Below are 17,798 nucleotides of genomic sequence, written 5' to 3'. Positions count from 1 at the left end.
CTTTGCTTGGGAATTCAAGCTCCTTGTCGACCCAATCATGGCACCCACCTGTTCCCAATTCGCCTGTTCACCTGTGGGATGTTCCAAACAGGTGTTTGATGAGCATTCCTCAACTTTCTCACTCTTTTTTGCCACCTGGTCCCAGCTTTTTTGGAACGTGTTGCAGCCATACAATTTTAAGTTAATTATTATTTGCTAAAAACAAAAATGTTTTTATCAGTTTGAACATGAAACATCTTGTCTTTGTAGTGTATTCAATGAAATATAGGTCGAACATGATTTGCAAATCATTGTATTCTGTTTTTATGTATGTTTAACACGTCCCAATCCTGCATGATGACAGCGGGAATGGGCTCCGGCACGCCCGCGACCCGCGTGAGGAGAAGCGGCTCAGAAAATGGATGGATGGATGTTCTTTTGCACTGAAGTCGGTTCACAAGAAACTTGCCTGATTTACCATTGTAGTCAAAGTGTGTCTCTTAACTGTTGTAGAAATTCAGTAGTTTTTGATGACGTCAAATTGATGTTTGGAGATTCTCGCGCATGCTTCCTGATGGAATGTCCAGCGTGGTTTCCTGCATGATTTTATATTCCGATCTGACCATTTTCCGGTAACGATGACATCGCGTTTGATCGGAGCACGGCATTATTTCATCTTAGCTCCTTGACCTGTTACTGTGTCAACTCCAAGCTGTTTTTGAGTTCGGTGATCTCTCGGCGAAGCAAGTCGGGTGTAATTGACAATTTCTTGTCGATTGAGAGGAGGACACTCGGCTGTGTTTCTGCCGAATCAAGTCAATTGTCAACAAATCTGGCTTTTTCTCTCTTCAGCGGCCGTTCAAGAGCGGAAGCTTGGATTCTCCACGATAGACGAGTTGGCCTTGACGTCGCTGTGAGAATCTCCAATGGCGCTCTGTGAGTTGCTGCTGTTAGCGAAGCTCGTGACGGAAAAGAGAAAGAACAAAGCAAAACAAAATCACAGCTGAAAAAGGAAAAAGAGAACATTTGTCTGGCGCCGCCATGTTTTCGTCTTCGGAGATCAAGCAGTCTCTCGCGTTGCCGCAGCATGCTCTCACGTTGTGCAAACGGTTTTGGCGCTCATGAGATTCTTGGCACAATGTTGTGTGTCCGTGTGTTTCTTGGCAGCCAAGGAATAAAGATTATTCGACCCAAGTACGTGTATCCTTTTACCCTGCCACATCGGTGACCCCAAGCAGCGGATGAGGAGGTGTCTTCCTCGGCAACGGTATCACCCCAGCTCTCGCAACCTCCCGTCGCCAGCGCCATAGCACAGTGACCCGGTTTAGTGGTTTCAGCGTGTTGAAGCGCTGTGCCACCTAATAGGAATCACTGCAGATGATCCAAAGTATTACATGGTTTTTACTGACCTATACCAACAGACAACGGGTCACGCTGTGCAGCTGTTACGCGCACCTCCAAGTAATGGAAAAAGTAATGTCGCACTTAAGCGACAAGGTACAGTGTCTTTGACTCGGAGAGGGCAGATAAGCTCCTTTCCCTGCCCGGGTTGGGCGATGGCACAGCAGTAGACCTTATGGACAATATGCTGTCGCTTTATGTCGGATGAAGGCGGTTTCATTTTCCCGCGCATTTTTCGACAGCAATTACGGTGTAGGTTAAGCCGATAGAGTCCTCCTTGCTGCGAGGTGGTTCGCGGTGCAGAGTGTGACGGCGGATCCCCTCCAGGCGGCTTCGGGGACGTGGAGCCGACGGTGGTGGCCGGTGTGGCCAGGAGGAAGTGACGCAAGAGGAACCTATGTTTCTTCCACCAGCGGTTCGGCGCAGAGGCTCGGCGGTGCGTTCCCCCCTGCACCTACGAGGCTCCGGGAAACGTTCAGTCGCGGCTGTGGGCGCCGGTGAAGTAAGCGAGCTGCTCTTCATCTCAGACTCATTGTCTAAGAGGCGTTTCCTGGTGGACAGTGGGTCTCAAGTAAGCTTGCTTCCTTCCACGGACACGGACAAGGCGGCTTTTGGGATGTGGGAGGAAACCGGAGTGCCCGGAGAAAAGCCACGCAGGCACGGGGAGAACATGCAAACTCCACACAGGCGGGGCCGGGGATTGAACCCCGCTCCTCAGAACTGTGAGGCTGACGCTCTAACCAGTCGTCCACCGTGCCCGCCTCAACATGAACAAATAACTTCAATATTAGTGTAGTTGAAGCCACATTCAATGAGCAACTTAGTGCAGACTTGACATGCCAAACAGCCACCTAAATGTAAACAAGCGCACCATTCTCAGTCCACTTCTTTCAAGACTATTAACTGATAGATAGACAGACAGACACAACTGGAGCAACCCTGCCGATTGTGCGGGGGTCCATGAAGGCAACTGTGTGTGTGTGCGCATAGTGTACAAATGAATGAACCTGAGTATTGTTCTCTTTCGAGAAACTTGATGTAGTGACTGTATTTCCAGCTTGAGTATGCCAATCCCTCTTCCCCGTCCATTGTGTTTGCGCCGCGGGCCGCTTGGGTGTACGTGGGTCGACTGACTATGTGCTGCAAATGTGCAATACGTCACGTGATGTCTGCCACGGGCGACTCCGTTTATAAATATTGCGCCTTTGTTTCAATATTGTTGTTAGTCGTTGTGGGCATTTTAGTTAGGGATAGCTAAGAATACAGTGTGTTTCCTTAGTTTTATTAGTCATGACTTAAACAAAGGTAGACTGACTCAATCCAGTGTCTTGGTGATTGACTTGCCTCATGTTCCCTAGCACTGTAGTTTGTGAATGATAAATAGCTGTAATTGTCTAAAATCACACGCGTATTAAGCTCTGGATCTCATCAACAAAAAAGTAACTCTGGGCAGATGTCAAAGTAACTGTAATCTGACTACTCTCACATAAAAAGTAAGCATTAGATTCCTTATGACGTCACCGGACCGCGCAACGCGTGACTTGGCAAAGTAACACTGACTGCGACTCACCACGACTCCATTCCTGCCATTTTTTGAAAAGTAGACCTGGTCTGCTGTTATCACCAGGTCCCCGTGAGCGCGGAGGATGTGTCTAATGACATGTGTCATGTCATTAGATGTGTCTGATCGTGGTAATAACCTTGTTCGAGCTGTTTGAACTTTCAAAGAGGAACTAGTGTCCTTTCTCGCCTCTGCTATACGCACTATTTATCGAACTACTGGCAATAGCAATACGGCAGAACACTAATATTAAAGGTATCCTGTACTCCTATGTTAGAACACAAAATGAATCTTTAAGCAGATGATATCATTCTTTATTTACAAGAACCCAAGGCATCACTTCAAACAGTTTTTAACTTCATTAAGACATTTTCTCAATTATCAGAATATGCTATCAATTGGTCAAAATCAATAATACTCTCTATAACGACTAACTCATGGAATCCTTCCTCCTGGTAAGGTCTATTCAGGGCTACTGGAGATGAGGGTCCGTCGGGAAATCGAATCTCAGATTCAGGAGGAGCAGTGTGGTTTTCGTCCTGGTCGTGGAACAGTGGACCAACTCTACACCCTTGGCAGGGTCCTCCAGGGTGCACGGGAGTTCGCCCAACCACTCTACATATGTTTTGTGGACTTGGAGAAGGCGTTCGGCCGTGTCCCTCTGGGAGTTCTCTCGGGGGTGCTTCAGGAGCATGGGGTGCCGAACCCCTGATACGGGCTGTTCAGTCCTTGTACGACCAGTGACCAAACTATGACACTGCCGGCAGTAAGTCGGACTCGTTTCCGGTGAGGGTTGGACTCTGCCAAGGCTGCCCTTTGTCACTGATTCTGTTAATTACTTTTATGAACAGAAGTTCTCGGCGGTCCGGTTTGGTGGCTTCAGTATTGCATTTCTGCTTTTTGCAGATTTTGTGGTTCTGTTGACTTCATCAAGCCATGATCTCCAACTGTCACTGGAGCGGTTCACTGGAGCGGGAACACCCCGGGATCCCCTCGGAAGAGCTGGAGGAAGTGGCTGGGCAGTGGGAAGTCTGGGCTTTCCCTGCTGAGGCTGCTGCCCCTGCGACCCGACCTCAGATAAGTGTAGGAAAATGGACAGATGGCTGGAACATGGAATCCTGCGGACCAAAATCCAAACTTTCCTATTCCGACTGGGGATATCAAATATCTCGTTTTAATTGTGCCAAAATGCTGCGTACCCTTCAAAATAAAAGGCTCCATGCTTAAAACAGGCAGTCAAGTTAAAACTTGCACATACAAACCATTTGACGTGATAAAACAGTTGCAAATAACTATTTTAACAATGCTATATTTAACTTTTAGTTGAAACAATAATGAATGAATATTCAGTCCATTGGGTTAGTTCCACACACATTGCCTTTGATTTCATAGGTTTGATATTGATACTGGTTATGAAGAACCCCAAGTCAAATGTTCATTTAGTTTCTGCTAAGAAAATGGATGTTCATCATTTGGACACCCTTTATTTAAACCATGCAAACCTTTTGGACCCAGCCCCCTAAAAGAATCAGAATCGAGAATTGTTTGGAACCGGAATCGCTCAAATTCAAACGATGCCCAACCCGAAGCAAAGGGAATGACAAACAAGTAAATGTAGAATATATATTTATATATATATATATATATATTTTTTAAAGGACAACTAACTGTCGGTAACTCTTAATTTAGATGATTTATAGATAACTCATAGATGATGAATTATTTTAGATGATAGGGAACAAGCATTCTCACGTCAACGAGTGAGGCTGGATGTCTTCGTTCTGCTTCGAGAAGTGTCACTGTCTTCTGAATTGGCCTTTCCGGGGAGACAGGTTTAGAGATGCGCTTCCTGCTGATATCCAAAATTGAATCACTCCTCATTAGTTTCACTTTCCTCACTCTTCCATTCTGTCCAGGATACACTTCGACGATCTTTGCCAAGCCCCATTGGTTACGTGTGCTTGAATCATCTTGCAGGAGCACAATGTCATTGACCTGAGCATTTCTCCGCTCTTTTGTCCATTTTTGGCTACGTTGAAGGTTTAGCACACTCCTTCCTCCACCTCGTACAGAAGGTATTGGCTAAGAGTTGAACACGACGCCACCTTTTCCGTAGCTAAAGATCCTCCTTGACTAACCTACCCGGAGGTGGGGCAACGATTATGGATTTCATTTCTGTGGTTTGGTGTCAAGGGTTCTGGGCTAGATAGGTCCCGAAGATGGTCGGTTGTAAGTGGTCTACTCTTGACAGCTGTTATGAGATCATACAGGAATCTTCGTAGCGAAGAGCTGTCAAGTTGTTTGGCTGATTGTTGAAGGATCGACATCAGCACACTTCTTATTGTTCGAGTTTGTCTTTCCCAAACACCACCTATGTGTCTTGATGCTGGAGTATTAATTAGAAACTCACATTCCAGTTTTTCCCATTTGGTTTTAGCCTTCTTCACACATCTGAAGATGAGAAATGACATAACCTTACTGCAAACGAGAATCCAATCGTAGCTTGTTGCCTTTGTCATTGGTCTGCATTGTCTTAGAATATTTAAGAGATTGCATAATGTGAAAATGCTGTTTCTTGGACCATGTTTATGATTATCATCTCTTTCTCTCTTCAAGCGTGCTAGCTTGACTTCATTTTTGTTTGTGATTTGTTTTCTCTCTCTCAGATAGCGCTGGAGTCTGGGAACAGCTTTGATCATTGTTGACCAGTCTGAGAACTTTTGCAGGCGATCTAGATGTGGCCTTTGTTGATTTGCTTGCGTATTTAGGACTTGAACCCTTTTGACTTCTGGGTCACTAATTGATAGCTCTCCCACCTTGAATTCACCACTGGATACAACTTTCTGCCACCGAAGGGCCTGTGAACCACTTTGATGTTATGAGCGGTTCAGCTGTCAGGCCTCTTGTGGGATGGTCTGCAGGATTTGCTTTTCCAACCGGATATAGGGCCACACAAAACCAAGTGGATCAAATACGGAAGCGACTGTGGCTAAAACTCCTCTTCGGGTGAGTGGATTTTTATTGACAACATCCCTAAACTGAAACTCATTGGATTCCACACACCGTTGTATGCCAACTTCCCATCCCATATGCATTTCACCTTGCGCCATATCCAAATCCTTGGCGGCTACCGCACACTCTTTTCTTGGGAGCATAGCTAGGATCTAGGTGCTGTTGGAAATGAACTTGTGCAACTGAATTTGCCCTTCCTGCAGAGCTCACGTGCCTCATTTACTAGCTCTATGGCTTGCCTGTCAGTGTCAACACTCACCAAGCCATCATCTACGTAGAAGTTGGTTTTAATGAACTTGATAGTGTCTTCGCTGTAATCTCTCTCACCTTCAGAAGCTAGGTACTTCAGCCCGAAATTGGAGCAATCAAGGGAGGAAGCTGCACCAAATCGGTGAACTTTGGTAGATAGCAAACAGGGTTTCCAAAATAAGAATCTCAGATAATCTTGGTCTTTGGCACACACATGAAACTGGTGGAACATGCGTTCGATGTCACACGTAATAGCCACTGGGCCCTTGCCCTTGACCGGCAAACAGCACAGATGTGCTGAAACCCAGTCCGACACCCTCACCCTCCCCATCCCATACCAGACCCCCAGGAACCCTTTGATATGTATATGTGCCCAGATGTGATTAGTGAGTAAAATATATACTGTGAGTGGTGTGAGTGTGTGCTCAGTGAGTGATTAAGAGGCATGGCTCCTGCTGGTCGGGCCCATTACGCCGGACAAGCACTGACGAAGAGGGCTACCCCACCCCCCAATTAGAAATGAGGTCATCAGAGGGACAGCCAAGGATAGATATTTCGGGGACAAAGTTAGAGAGAGCAGAGGTCGATGGTTTGGACAAGTCCAGAAGAGAGAGAGTGAGTCTATTGGTCGAAGGATGATGAGGATGGAGCTGCCAGGCAAGAGAGCTAGAGGAAGACCAAAGAGAAGGTTCGTGGATGTTGTGAGGGAAGATATGAGGGCAGTTGGTGTTAGAGAGGATATCGGCTTCCATGGAAAAGGATGACACGCTGTGGCGACTCCTCAGGGGACAAGCCGAAAAGAAGCGAAGAAGAAGATGCCACATCCATGATGGCGGACGCGCTGACGTATCACCGCAACTGGGCAACCCGCCCCTAGAAGGCGTCTACGTATTTATGCCTATGTACATGTTTTTTTTTTTTTTCTTTTTTTTTAATCCTTTGAATAAGCGCAGCCATAGTTGTTTGTGGTGTTCTTTATTTCTCAGGTTTTTTGTACACTCCAAGAAACATATTTGTAATGTAAAAAAGTCATATAACGGAAGTAAAATGTCAGTGCGGTATTATTTCCAGAAAAAAAAAAAAAAAAAAATTATACTTCCGGGCTGTCGGGGGCGGATATAGGCGCGATTCGACACCGCGGGAAAGTTATTTGTTCATCCTGTGGCCACAACCTTTTTTTTTTTTTTTGCCTGCGACTGAAGACTTGTTAAGTTTTCACCGTATTTATTAATCATGTCTCAGGCTCTGGTCACAGATTTCTTCTCCCAGAGCAAGAAAAGGACAGCCAGTTCGCTCAAGCCCAGCGACTCGACCAAATCGGGATCAGTCGCCTCTCCGAACAAAGACCTTTTCTCGAATTCAGCCTCGAGCCAAATCCGCGATGAGTTCGTGCGAATTATCGACGCGGCGACGAGTTCGTCCAAAGGCGAGTGTGCTCCGGGTAAGAAGCCCAAAGCTCCCCGGCCCCCCTCAAAGCGGACCTCGCGAAACGCGCAACTTGGGACAGACGCGAGTTGGGCCTCCGCGCGGCGCAGCGCAACGGAGAAGAGGCGTCGGGTGGACGCCAAGACGACAACGGCGGCCACAAACAAATGTGTCTTCTCGCACCCGAAACAACAGGTAAGGCCAAAGTCTCATACCTTGTTCGCGCCCTCGGTTGCCAGGACCTTTGTCTTTTGGTAAGCAGTCGTCCACCGTGCCGCCTGATTAAAAAAAAAACACACACAAACAAACAACAACAACAACAACAACAAAAAACGTTAGACATCAGACATGATGAACCCAATTATTATGATGATGATTATTATTATGATTATTATATTATTATTATCTCCAAGACTTCTGTGTTAAATTCTCGGACGACAAATTACAAATGCCTGATGCAGATGATAACAATGGACTGTGGAAGACAATTAAAAACTGATTTTGAAGCTGGCAATCATGTTAGTACTTTTCAAAATGTGTTGGTTTTAGGGCTGCAACTGGAGAGTGCTCACCTCGTTAGTTCAGCATGATATACTTTCTATTGAAAGTGTTTATATAACCCTTGTCCGCATGACCATGACACAGACATTGCATCTAAATTATAAAATGTGATAAATTTGTTGCACATTTCTATAGCCTGCAAAAAAGAAAAATGTGAAGAATCAAGTCTTAATTTGATAGAATGGAATAGTTCAAATACATCATTTCGCTTCAGTTTGTCATCCACTTGTCTGCATAATAACTGGTCACAGGTATTTGGAGCTGAAAAATACAGTATAATATTTGAGTTTAAAAATAAATCGACGAATGAAGACACAGGAATGATTACCATTCCTTTTTTTTTTTTTTTTTTTTTTTTTACATCAGCATAATTCTCCAAATTATCCCCACCGCTACAATGGGGACTAAGTATAATTTTCCGTATTTTTTTTCATTTAAAAAAAAAAAAAAAAAAAAGGAACTTTATTTGCGCTCATGTATTTACAGTATTACGTCAAAAGCCACGCGACAAGGCTAAAAATAAACTCTCTTTAGGATTCAAATATACTGTGCACGATGGAGATGCGGAGCGAATGTGTTTTGTGGAGCCGATCAGTGACGTCATTGATGGTATCGGTGAATGATGACATTCAAGCCGATCGGCATGAAATGCTAATTATCGGCCTCACCTTTGTCCAGTCGACAGCTGAGCCGGTGCCCAATGGAGTTCCCGAGCAGCTTTCGGCTTCAGCAGCCTCGTTTCGAAACCAAGCTAGCATCTCACCACAGAAGGACGCCATCAAAAGCAAGAAAAATGGAGGACAGGCGATACGGGTAACATTGCATGTGTGCTCAACCCGAATCGAATATATATCATCTGAATCTGCCGCCAAAAGTACACACCGCAACTGAACACACGCACACGGCCAAGTTGATCAGTGGCTCTTCACTGCGCATTATGACTGAGAGAAAAACAGAAGTTGAGGAGGGTGAGCTGGAGATGCAGCGTTGGCACACTGGGCCATGAAACCGCTTCGCCAATGTGGCCGAACAGTATGAAAATCTCCTACCCACACTTGTGCGTCGTTAGCCACACTATCAGCTGTGTTTATGTGGCCAAACCTTTGGCCGCGCATATCCAGTCCTCGCCGCCACTGGGTTAAAGCTTGAACGGCGCGGGCCCAATTACAACCAGGCTTGGAGCTGAACGATTCGGGGAAAATGAAGTTTATCTTCAGTACGATTCACTGAACACCAGAAATAGTCGATAGCATGACCAACACGACGCTGGATCCAGCCAACAAATAACTCTTTCCTGTAGGCCGGGCCTGAATGTTATGACGATGAAGAACAAATCTTTATTTGACTATTGAATTGTGAAAAGAAAAACCTTCCATTCATCATCATCATCATCAGTAGATTAGTGAGTTATTAATTTCACTTCATTCCTTGTAAAAAAAAAAAAATGGATGATGCTCTCCACTGCTGTCTGTCAGCCGAATATAAATGGCGAGAGTGAGGCGAGTGGCACTTTTCATCACCAATAGGAGTATAAAAGCTGTTGAAATGGTAGACGATCTGAAATGTTCATTGTTCTTATCCAATAAAGTAAAAGTGGTGATGATTCCCTTATTTGATAGTCCTCGAGAAGTATTTGAAGGACTTTATCGAGAATCTCTCCAATTCAAAACTTAAGTTGAAGATGAACATTAATATTCAAAATCTTTGGTGGTCAATATAATAGAATGTATTGAGCTGTCAGATAATTCTCTCGCCGCAAATCTGACGCAATCTATCTTTCAGACTCATTGTGGGGAAAATATGACAGCCAACAAGTTTCTCCTGATGAGGATCCAGAAACAAGCCGAGGAGTTCGCCACCGCCGCGTCGTGTACTTCAAATTCCGCACCAACCGTTTCATCCGCCATTGCTATGTCAATGTCAGCTGTGGCTCGAGCAAAAGAGCTGGCTGCTAAAGCTAAGAGGACAAAGGAGAAAGACTCTGAGGATGAAAAGATACAGAAAGAGACTCCAGCTCGGGAGAGGTGAGGTTATCATGTTTTTGAGCTTGCACTGTGTTGCGGTAAAAGTATGTACCCTTCTGTATTATGTGGCAGCAATGGTGTCCTGCCCGGGATTAGACGCCAAACTTTTTTTTTGTTTTCTCGTCTCAGTATTCAACAGCCAGCATACCAGCAGTATCACAATCTAGCCCAGGATACTCCCCCAGGCCTCTCCCTGCCTTATCAGTTCAAGGTACTGGCTGAGATGTTTAGGAGCATGGACACAGTGGTTGCCATGCTGTTCAACCGCTCGGAGACGGCGACCTTCTCCAAGATCAAAAAAGGAGTGCAGGACATGATGCACAAGTAGGTGTGACTGTACAGTGTTCCCACATCCATTTGTGCTTTGCCCATTGTGAACTGAATTGTGAATCATAGATTCTTTACTTTTTGGGGGGGACATATTTGCTGAAAACTTGCATGTTCGCTGGTTTGTGCTCTTGTGGACGTCATGTCCTCCGTCCGGGCCAAAGAGGGAAAGAACGCAAAGTTCAAAAGCCAGCATCTGTGACGGTATGGGTCTGTGTTAGTGCCAATGTCATGGGGAACTTGCACAACTGTGAAAGCACCATTCATGCTCAAAGGTACATACAGGTTTTGGAGAAACATATGCTGCCATCCAAGCGACGTCTTTTTCACGGACGCCCCTGCTTATTTCAGCAAGGCAATGCCAAACCACATTCTGCACGTGTTACAACAGCGTGGCTTCGTCGTAAAAGAGTCATACTACAGTCTTCAGAGATTGCGTTGTGCACAAGTGTTGGACTGGAACATCAGCTGTTGTATTTAGAATTGTAACATTGCACATTTGCCTTGTCTTGGTATCTGCAGGCGGTTTGAAGAACACCACATTGGCCAAATGAAGACGGTTTTTCCTGAGGCTTACAGCTTCAGACAGGAAAAGAACATACCAACGTACAACAACTGTATTAAGAAGGGCAGCTACCAGCTCACCATGGAACCTGTCATACTTTGTGGTTCGTGCTCTTTTTCTCACCTGAAATGCAATGTCGCTTGTTCAAAGAGTCAGAGGCTCAAAAGTGCATTTTCGGTTTTCGTTTCGCTCTTTACTTTTCACCAAAAGAAGACGGCCGAAGCGGGCTGTCGTGATGATTAATTAACAAGAGACAGGACGGCTAAGCTATCGTGACGTGTTGTCACAAAACACCAAAATAAGCGTTTGGATGATACTAGACTTGACACCAATCTGATCCGCTACACCCAATCGGCCGGATCAGGTCGGCCGATATTTTTTTATTTTGTGATCGGCTCCAATGGGGATGTTCAGCGCTGCCGTCGTGTACGAATCCGAAAGCCATTCTGTTTTGAGAACGGTCGCGTGCCCTTTTGAGCTGAAACTGTTGCGCTGTGGGCGGAAGTTCCGCTTCAGCGTCCTTGATCATCGAATCACAAATCCAATAGCACCCTTCTTTTATCGAACCGTCCATTGGAACCGTTACTTAGGTTCATGAGTGTTTTGGGTTACAAATGGGATCATGAAATGAATTAAGCAATAGAGGGTGCAGGAAATACTTTTATTGAATAACGTGCCGTGATCATTTTTAGGCCCAAAAGAAGGTCGACCCATCTTGACGGCCTCTGATCTTTTGGCGAGACGACACACCTTCCATCACAACCTCCTTTCGATTGCGAAACACCACCACAAGGTCGGCTTTAATCGTCTGAATTCTGCAGCAAATGCGTTGCGTTGGTGTGGATGAGGACAATTCTGATGCAGTCTCTCTTCTTTTGCAGCTTTTCCTCTCCTCGCTAGTACCTCAAGTGTGTGTGCCAGAAGAAAAACTGACCCGCTGGCACCCGAAGTTTAATGTGGACACTCTGCCAGCTGTGCAAGCAAGCTTACTTCCTCAACCTCCTTGCATTGATAAACTTATATCTGCCCAGGAGGTGTTGGACAAGGCCCATTCTTTCATCACACCCAAGGTCCTTCCAAAAGGATTTTGTGCTCTGCGCAATATCAACGCATTCCAATTTTCTGCGCAAATTTAATATTTGGTTTCTTTCACCCAGATGGAGAAAGCTCTGGTTTCTCTGGTTCAGAAGACGGGGGATCAGAATGGCCAATGTACAAAGACGTCTCCACAAAATCGAAACGGCACGCGAACGGCTTCACCTCGTATTCCAAATGCCCTGAATGGAGTTTCACAGTCCTTGTTAGACAGAGTATGTATTTCACGCGGTTTTTGTTTTGAGATGTTGCCCCAACGGCAGAATTCTCCAAAATCACACGACTTATTGTGCACTGTTAAAAAAAAAAAAAAAAAAAAACTTTATTTTCATACAAAATAACGGGAACGCCCACATTTTAGGGTTGTTTACTCTGCCTTGAAGGTGAGTAAAATGACATAAGTCGATGGGAGAATCTGCGGAGCCAGACAAGTGTGCGACTGCTTGTTTTGTTTTTTTTCCCCCACACGGGCGAATATGGTCCTAAGTGTCTGTGGTGCTTTTTTTTTTTTTTTTTTTGCTGTTCTAGATTCGGGAAAAGGAAGCCCAGAAGCTCCAGGCTGCCATGACCAGAAGTCCTTCTCAAGAAGGGCGTCTCTTGATGATGTCCCGGCTCGGGGAGCTCGCTCGGATTCTTCGGAATGTTTTTGTATCGGAAAAAAAACCTGCTTTAATGATGGAAGTCGTGTGTAACCGGATGGCTGCCAGCTACAGATCTGATCTCACTTCAGGTTGGTCAACCTATCCAAGACACACAAAAAAAAAAAAAAAAAAGATGAATCGTAATTTATGAGGAAGAGGCGTTCGGAAAACGGATTGTACTATTAGCTGATCTATTCGCTTTGCTTTTAGGGGAAATGGAGAAGCACATCCGATTGCTGGCAGAGCTCAACCCCGACTGGCTCGCCATACATCCAGTCAGAAAGGACTTGTACCTTAAATTGAACAAGCACATGGACCTCCGTGTAATTCTGGATAAATTAAGCTGCAGCATCAGAGAAGAGGAAAAACTAAGTGCAATATTGTGACTTAAATCAAGCGCCTGTCACAGTTAACAGTTGCTTTGTTTAAAAACAGTCAAAAGGAGTTTGTGAGCAACACTTCACGGGATATGGCGGTGTTGTGAAGGGGTGTGTAACAGGAAGCATGTTTTTGTTCCCCGGAATCTGTAGTAGGGTTTCGAAACTTTTTTTTTTTTTTTTTTTTTTAAAGAGATATACACATCACTATTTTGAATCGTGGGACAATATTAAATGAACAACAACAAAAACAATTGTCTCCTTTTGTAGCTGGAACAGCTTCTGAAAAAGCTAAGGTGCCATCATGCTGTCGAAACACAATGTTTTTTTTTTTCCTCCTGTGATCTTTGTGACGGCTTTATAAAATACTGTTTAAGTTGTGACGTTTCAACAAAGAGACGCATTAAAATGCGACGGGATTGATTTTGTTCCTCCTGCCATGCAACGAAGCCCCGAATACGAACCCTGTTGGAGGGTTTCCTCTTACATCGGAGTAATTCTGCTCATTTGTTCACATCAAATAATATGCAAGTATCAATTGCCTAAAAGTGTAAATCACACAAGGCTACTCTAAAAGTCGTCTTGTATATGTTGAATGGTAGTGTGAAATTATATTTTGTTCAAAGAGGGCTGTGTGGACTGGAAGAGAGATCGGAATTACCCCCCCCCCCCCCCCCCAAAAAAAAAATTGGTTTCCTCAATCAGGTCAACCTTTTGAACTCTGGCCATGTTTTTGTTTACATCGACAGGTTGTTTTGTCAATTCTGGAAGAAGAATAAAAAATGCTTCCCGAGCGCCTGATGTTGTACGCATTTCTTTTTTTCCAGCGCTAACTGTGGTGATGCGCACTTTTGAGTCTCCGCTGCAAATCCTGGGCGGTGCTCTTTTCCGCTCTATCCCTCCCTCTCCAGCATTGATCACCACAAAAAAAAACAAAAAAACGTGGCGTCCGTTCTTTTTTCACGGCAAAGTTCAGATGTAGCGAGTGAAATGACCGTGGAAACTGCGTGGCTGGCGTACGCGCGTTTCTGCAGCTGTTTGTGCTTTGGCGACATTTAGAGGCGATGCTGGGAAACTGTTCTCCATAAATCTGCACATCATGAACACATCTCACACACATGAACAATCAGCACTGATGAACAATTCATGCCCGACGACATTTGATTTATCTGAATACACTCCTGTTGCCGTCCGCAACCCCACCTCCTGGAGCTCAGTTCTTCCATGGGTCAAATACGCCCACAACTCCTTCACCAGCGCGTCTCCGTTCGTGGCCTGCTATGGTTTCCAACCTCCGTGGTTTAAGGAGCACGCGGTGGTGGTGAGCGATCACTTGAGAAGGGTCAAGTCCGTGTGGAAGGACGCCATAGCGGCCTTAGTCCGATCTGCGGAGAGGACGAAACGACTTGCGACCTTCGTCGTTCCTCTGCACCTGAGTACAAGGTGGGTCAGTCCGTTTGGCTTTCCTCCCGTGACCTCCCACTCCAAACAGAATCCCGCAAACTCACTCCACGCTTTATCGGTCCGTTTTCCATCACATCCCGACTTCAACTCCTGCAGTCTCTTAAAATTCATCCGACCTTCTACGCGTCATTGCTTAAGCCTGTCTCCACCTGCGCCTTGAGCCGTACCCCCTCCACCCCCCGTGTTATCGACAACCATCTGGTCGTCACGGTTTCACGCATCCTCGACGCGAGGCTTCTCCAATGAATGCATGCTTTTGGGATGTGGGAGGAAACCGGCGTGCCCGGAGAAAACCCACGCAGGCACGCGGAGAACATGCAAACTCCATACAGGCGGGGCCGGGGATTGAAACCGGGTCCTCAGAACTGTGAGGCAGACGCTCGAAGCATTCATCCACCGTGCCGGTGATATAATCATATGAGAGTATAATAATACAAGTGCATCTAATTAATTCTAATTGTAAGAATAATGGACAGTGACATTGTCATGTAGTACATGAAATCAAATATCTTAGAAAAAGGCCGCAATGTAGGCAACAAGTGAACTTGTTGGTTTGACTTCAAATGCAGTGGTATCGAAGCAATGAGCTCAACCCCTCCCGGCGAACCCCTCACCAGGTGTTACGTCTGCCATGCGCGCTCTGTGAACTGATAACTGTGTCTTGAGCCTATTGCATATGTGAAATGCATACATGTGAGCCTTCAGCCATCAAATAACTGAACATATTTGACAATACAAGACAACATAAGCATGCAACAATGGAAGACAGTAAAAAAAAAAAAAAAGAATATGGACTACTTCTGTGCATATTTAACTTTCAGCCCTTGCGCTTTATGCTGTTTTTATCCTCTGTGATGATGCATGACTCTATGTCGGGAAGTGCTAATGTAATGTTAATTTTTTTGTGCTATCACCAAATAAAAGTGAATGGGAATTAGAGCGAGAGAGAGACAGAGACTGTACAATGGAAGTGTACACAATTTCTACTCACCAAAAACAGTTTTGTTGTGTTATTTTGGATGACAGGCCAATCATTTTTGGGTGCGGTGTAGTTTGTCCAAGTGTACTTGCCGTAGTGTGACGTCATTAACAGGCGCAAGTGCTAATTTGCAAGTGCTGTTGGGAAGTGCTCATGTCATGTTAATTTTATGTGCTATCACCAAATAAAAGTGAATGGGAATTAGAGCGAGAGAGAGACAGAGACTGTACAATGGAAGTGTACACAATTTTTACTCACTAAAAACAGTTTTGTTGTGTTATTTTGTATGACAGGCCAATCATTTTTGAGTGCGGTGTAGTTTGTCCAAGTGGACTTGCCGTAGTGTGACGTCATTAACAGGCGCAAGTGCTAATGTAATGTGTAAATTTTTTGTGCTATCACCAAATAAAAGTGAATGGGAATTAGAGCGAGAGAGAGACAGAGACTGTACAATGGAAGTGTACACAATTTCTACTCACCAAAAACAGTTTTGTTGTGTCATTTTGTATGACAGGCCAATCATTTTTGAGTGCGGTGTAGTTTGTCCAAGTGGACTTGCCGTAGTGTGACGTCATTAACAGGCGCAAGTGCTAATTTGCAAGTGCTGTCGGGAAGTGCTAATGTAATGTTAGTTTTTTGTGCTATCACCAAATAAAAGTGAATGGGAATTAGAGCGAGAGAGAGACAGAGACTGTACAATGGAAGTGTACACAATTTTTACTCACTAAAAACAGTTTTGTCGTGTTATTTTGTATGACAGGCCAATCATTTTTGAGTGCGGTGCAGTTTGTCCAAGTGGACTTGCCGTAGTGTGACGTCATTAACAGGCGCAAGTGCTAATGTAATGTGTTCATTTTTTGTGCTATCACCAAATAAAAGTGAATGGGAATTAGAGCGAGAGAGAGACAGAGACTGTACAATGGAAGTGTACACAATTTTTACTCACTAAAAACAGTTTTGTTGTGTTATTCTGTATGACAGGCCAATCATTTTTGGGTGCGGTGTAGTTTGTCCAAGTGTACTTGCCGTAGTGTGACGTCATTAACAGGCGCAAGTGCTAATGTAATGTGTTCATTTTTTGTGCTATCACCAAATAAAAGTGAATGGGAATTAGAGCGAGAGAGAGACAGAGACTGTGCAATGATAAGTGTACACAATTTCTACTCACTAAAAACAGTTTTGTTGTGTTATTTTGTATGACAGGCCAAGCATTTTTGGGTGCGGTGTAGTTTGTCCAAGTGTACTTGCCGTAGTGTGACGTCATTAACAGGCGCAAGTGCTAATTTGCAAGTGCTGTTGGGAAGTGCTAATGTCATGTTAATTGTATGTGCTATCACCAAATAAAAGTGAATGGGAATTAGAGCGAGAGAGAGACAGAGACTGTACAATGGAAGTGTACACAATTTCTACTCACCAAAAACAGTTTTGTTGTGTCATTTTGTATGACAGGCCAATCATTTTTGAGTGCGGTGTAGTTTGTCCAAGTGGACTTGCCGTAGTGTGACGTCATTAACAGGCGCAAGTGCTAATTTGCAAGTGCTGTCGGGAAGTGCTAATGTAATGTTAGTTTTTTGTGCTATCACCAAATAAAAGTGAATGGGAATTAGAGCGAGAGAGAGACAGAGACTGTACAATGGAAGTGTACACAATTTTTACTCACTAAAAACAGTTTTGTCGTGTTATTTTGTATGACAGGCCAATCATTTTTGAGTGCGGTGCAGTTTGTCCAAGTGGACTTGCCGTAGTGTGACGTCATTAACAGGCGCAAGTGCTAATGTAATGTGTTCATTTTTTGTGCTATCACCAAATAAAAGTGAATGGGAATTAGAGCGAGAGAGAGACAGAGACTGTACAATGGAAGTGTACACAATTTTTACTCACTAAAAACAGTTTTGTTGTGTTATTCTGTATGACAGGCCAATCATTTTTGGGTGCGGTGTAGTTTGTCCAAGTGTACTTGCCGTAGTGTGACGTCATTAACAGGCGCAAGTGCTAATGTAATGTGTTCATTTTTTGTGCTATCACCAAATAAAAGTGAATGGGAATTAGAGCGAGAGAGAGACAGAGACTGTGCAATGATAAGTGTACACAATTTCTACTCACTAAAAACAGTTTTGTTGTGTTATTTTGTATGACAG

General features: G+C 44.5%; 1 protein-coding gene across 1 annotated transcript; it reads left to right on the top strand.

The window, feature by feature from the left end:
* The first annotated feature begins 7,272 nt into the window (after nucleotides 1-7,272).
* On the top strand, nucleotides 7,273-14,006 carry cdt1 (chromatin licensing and DNA replication factor 1). The gene is made up of 10 exons (XM_061690131.1): nucleotides 7,273-7,822; nucleotides 8,867-9,001; nucleotides 9,971-10,212; nucleotides 10,342-10,536; nucleotides 11,062-11,207; nucleotides 11,797-11,897; nucleotides 11,986-12,174; nucleotides 12,262-12,414; nucleotides 12,728-12,929; nucleotides 13,051-14,006. The coding sequence occupies exons 1-10, from the start codon at nucleotides 7,436-7,438 to the stop codon at nucleotides 13,224-13,226; spliced, it is 1,926 nt and encodes a 641-aa protein (XP_061546115.1). The 5' UTR covers nucleotides 7,273-7,435; the 3' UTR covers nucleotides 13,227-14,006.
* The last annotated feature ends 3,792 nt before the right edge of the window (nucleotides 14,007-17,798 follow it).

Source organism: Phycodurus eques, chromosome 11 (assembly GCF_024500275.1).
Source record: "Phycodurus eques isolate BA_2022a chromosome 11, UOR_Pequ_1.1, whole genome shotgun sequence".
NCBI classification, from domain to species: domain Eukaryota; kingdom Metazoa; phylum Chordata; class Actinopteri; order Syngnathiformes; family Syngnathidae; genus Phycodurus; species Phycodurus eques.
Note: the sequence above shows the minus strand (reverse complement) of the source record. Positions and strands in the feature narration are given on the sequence as shown.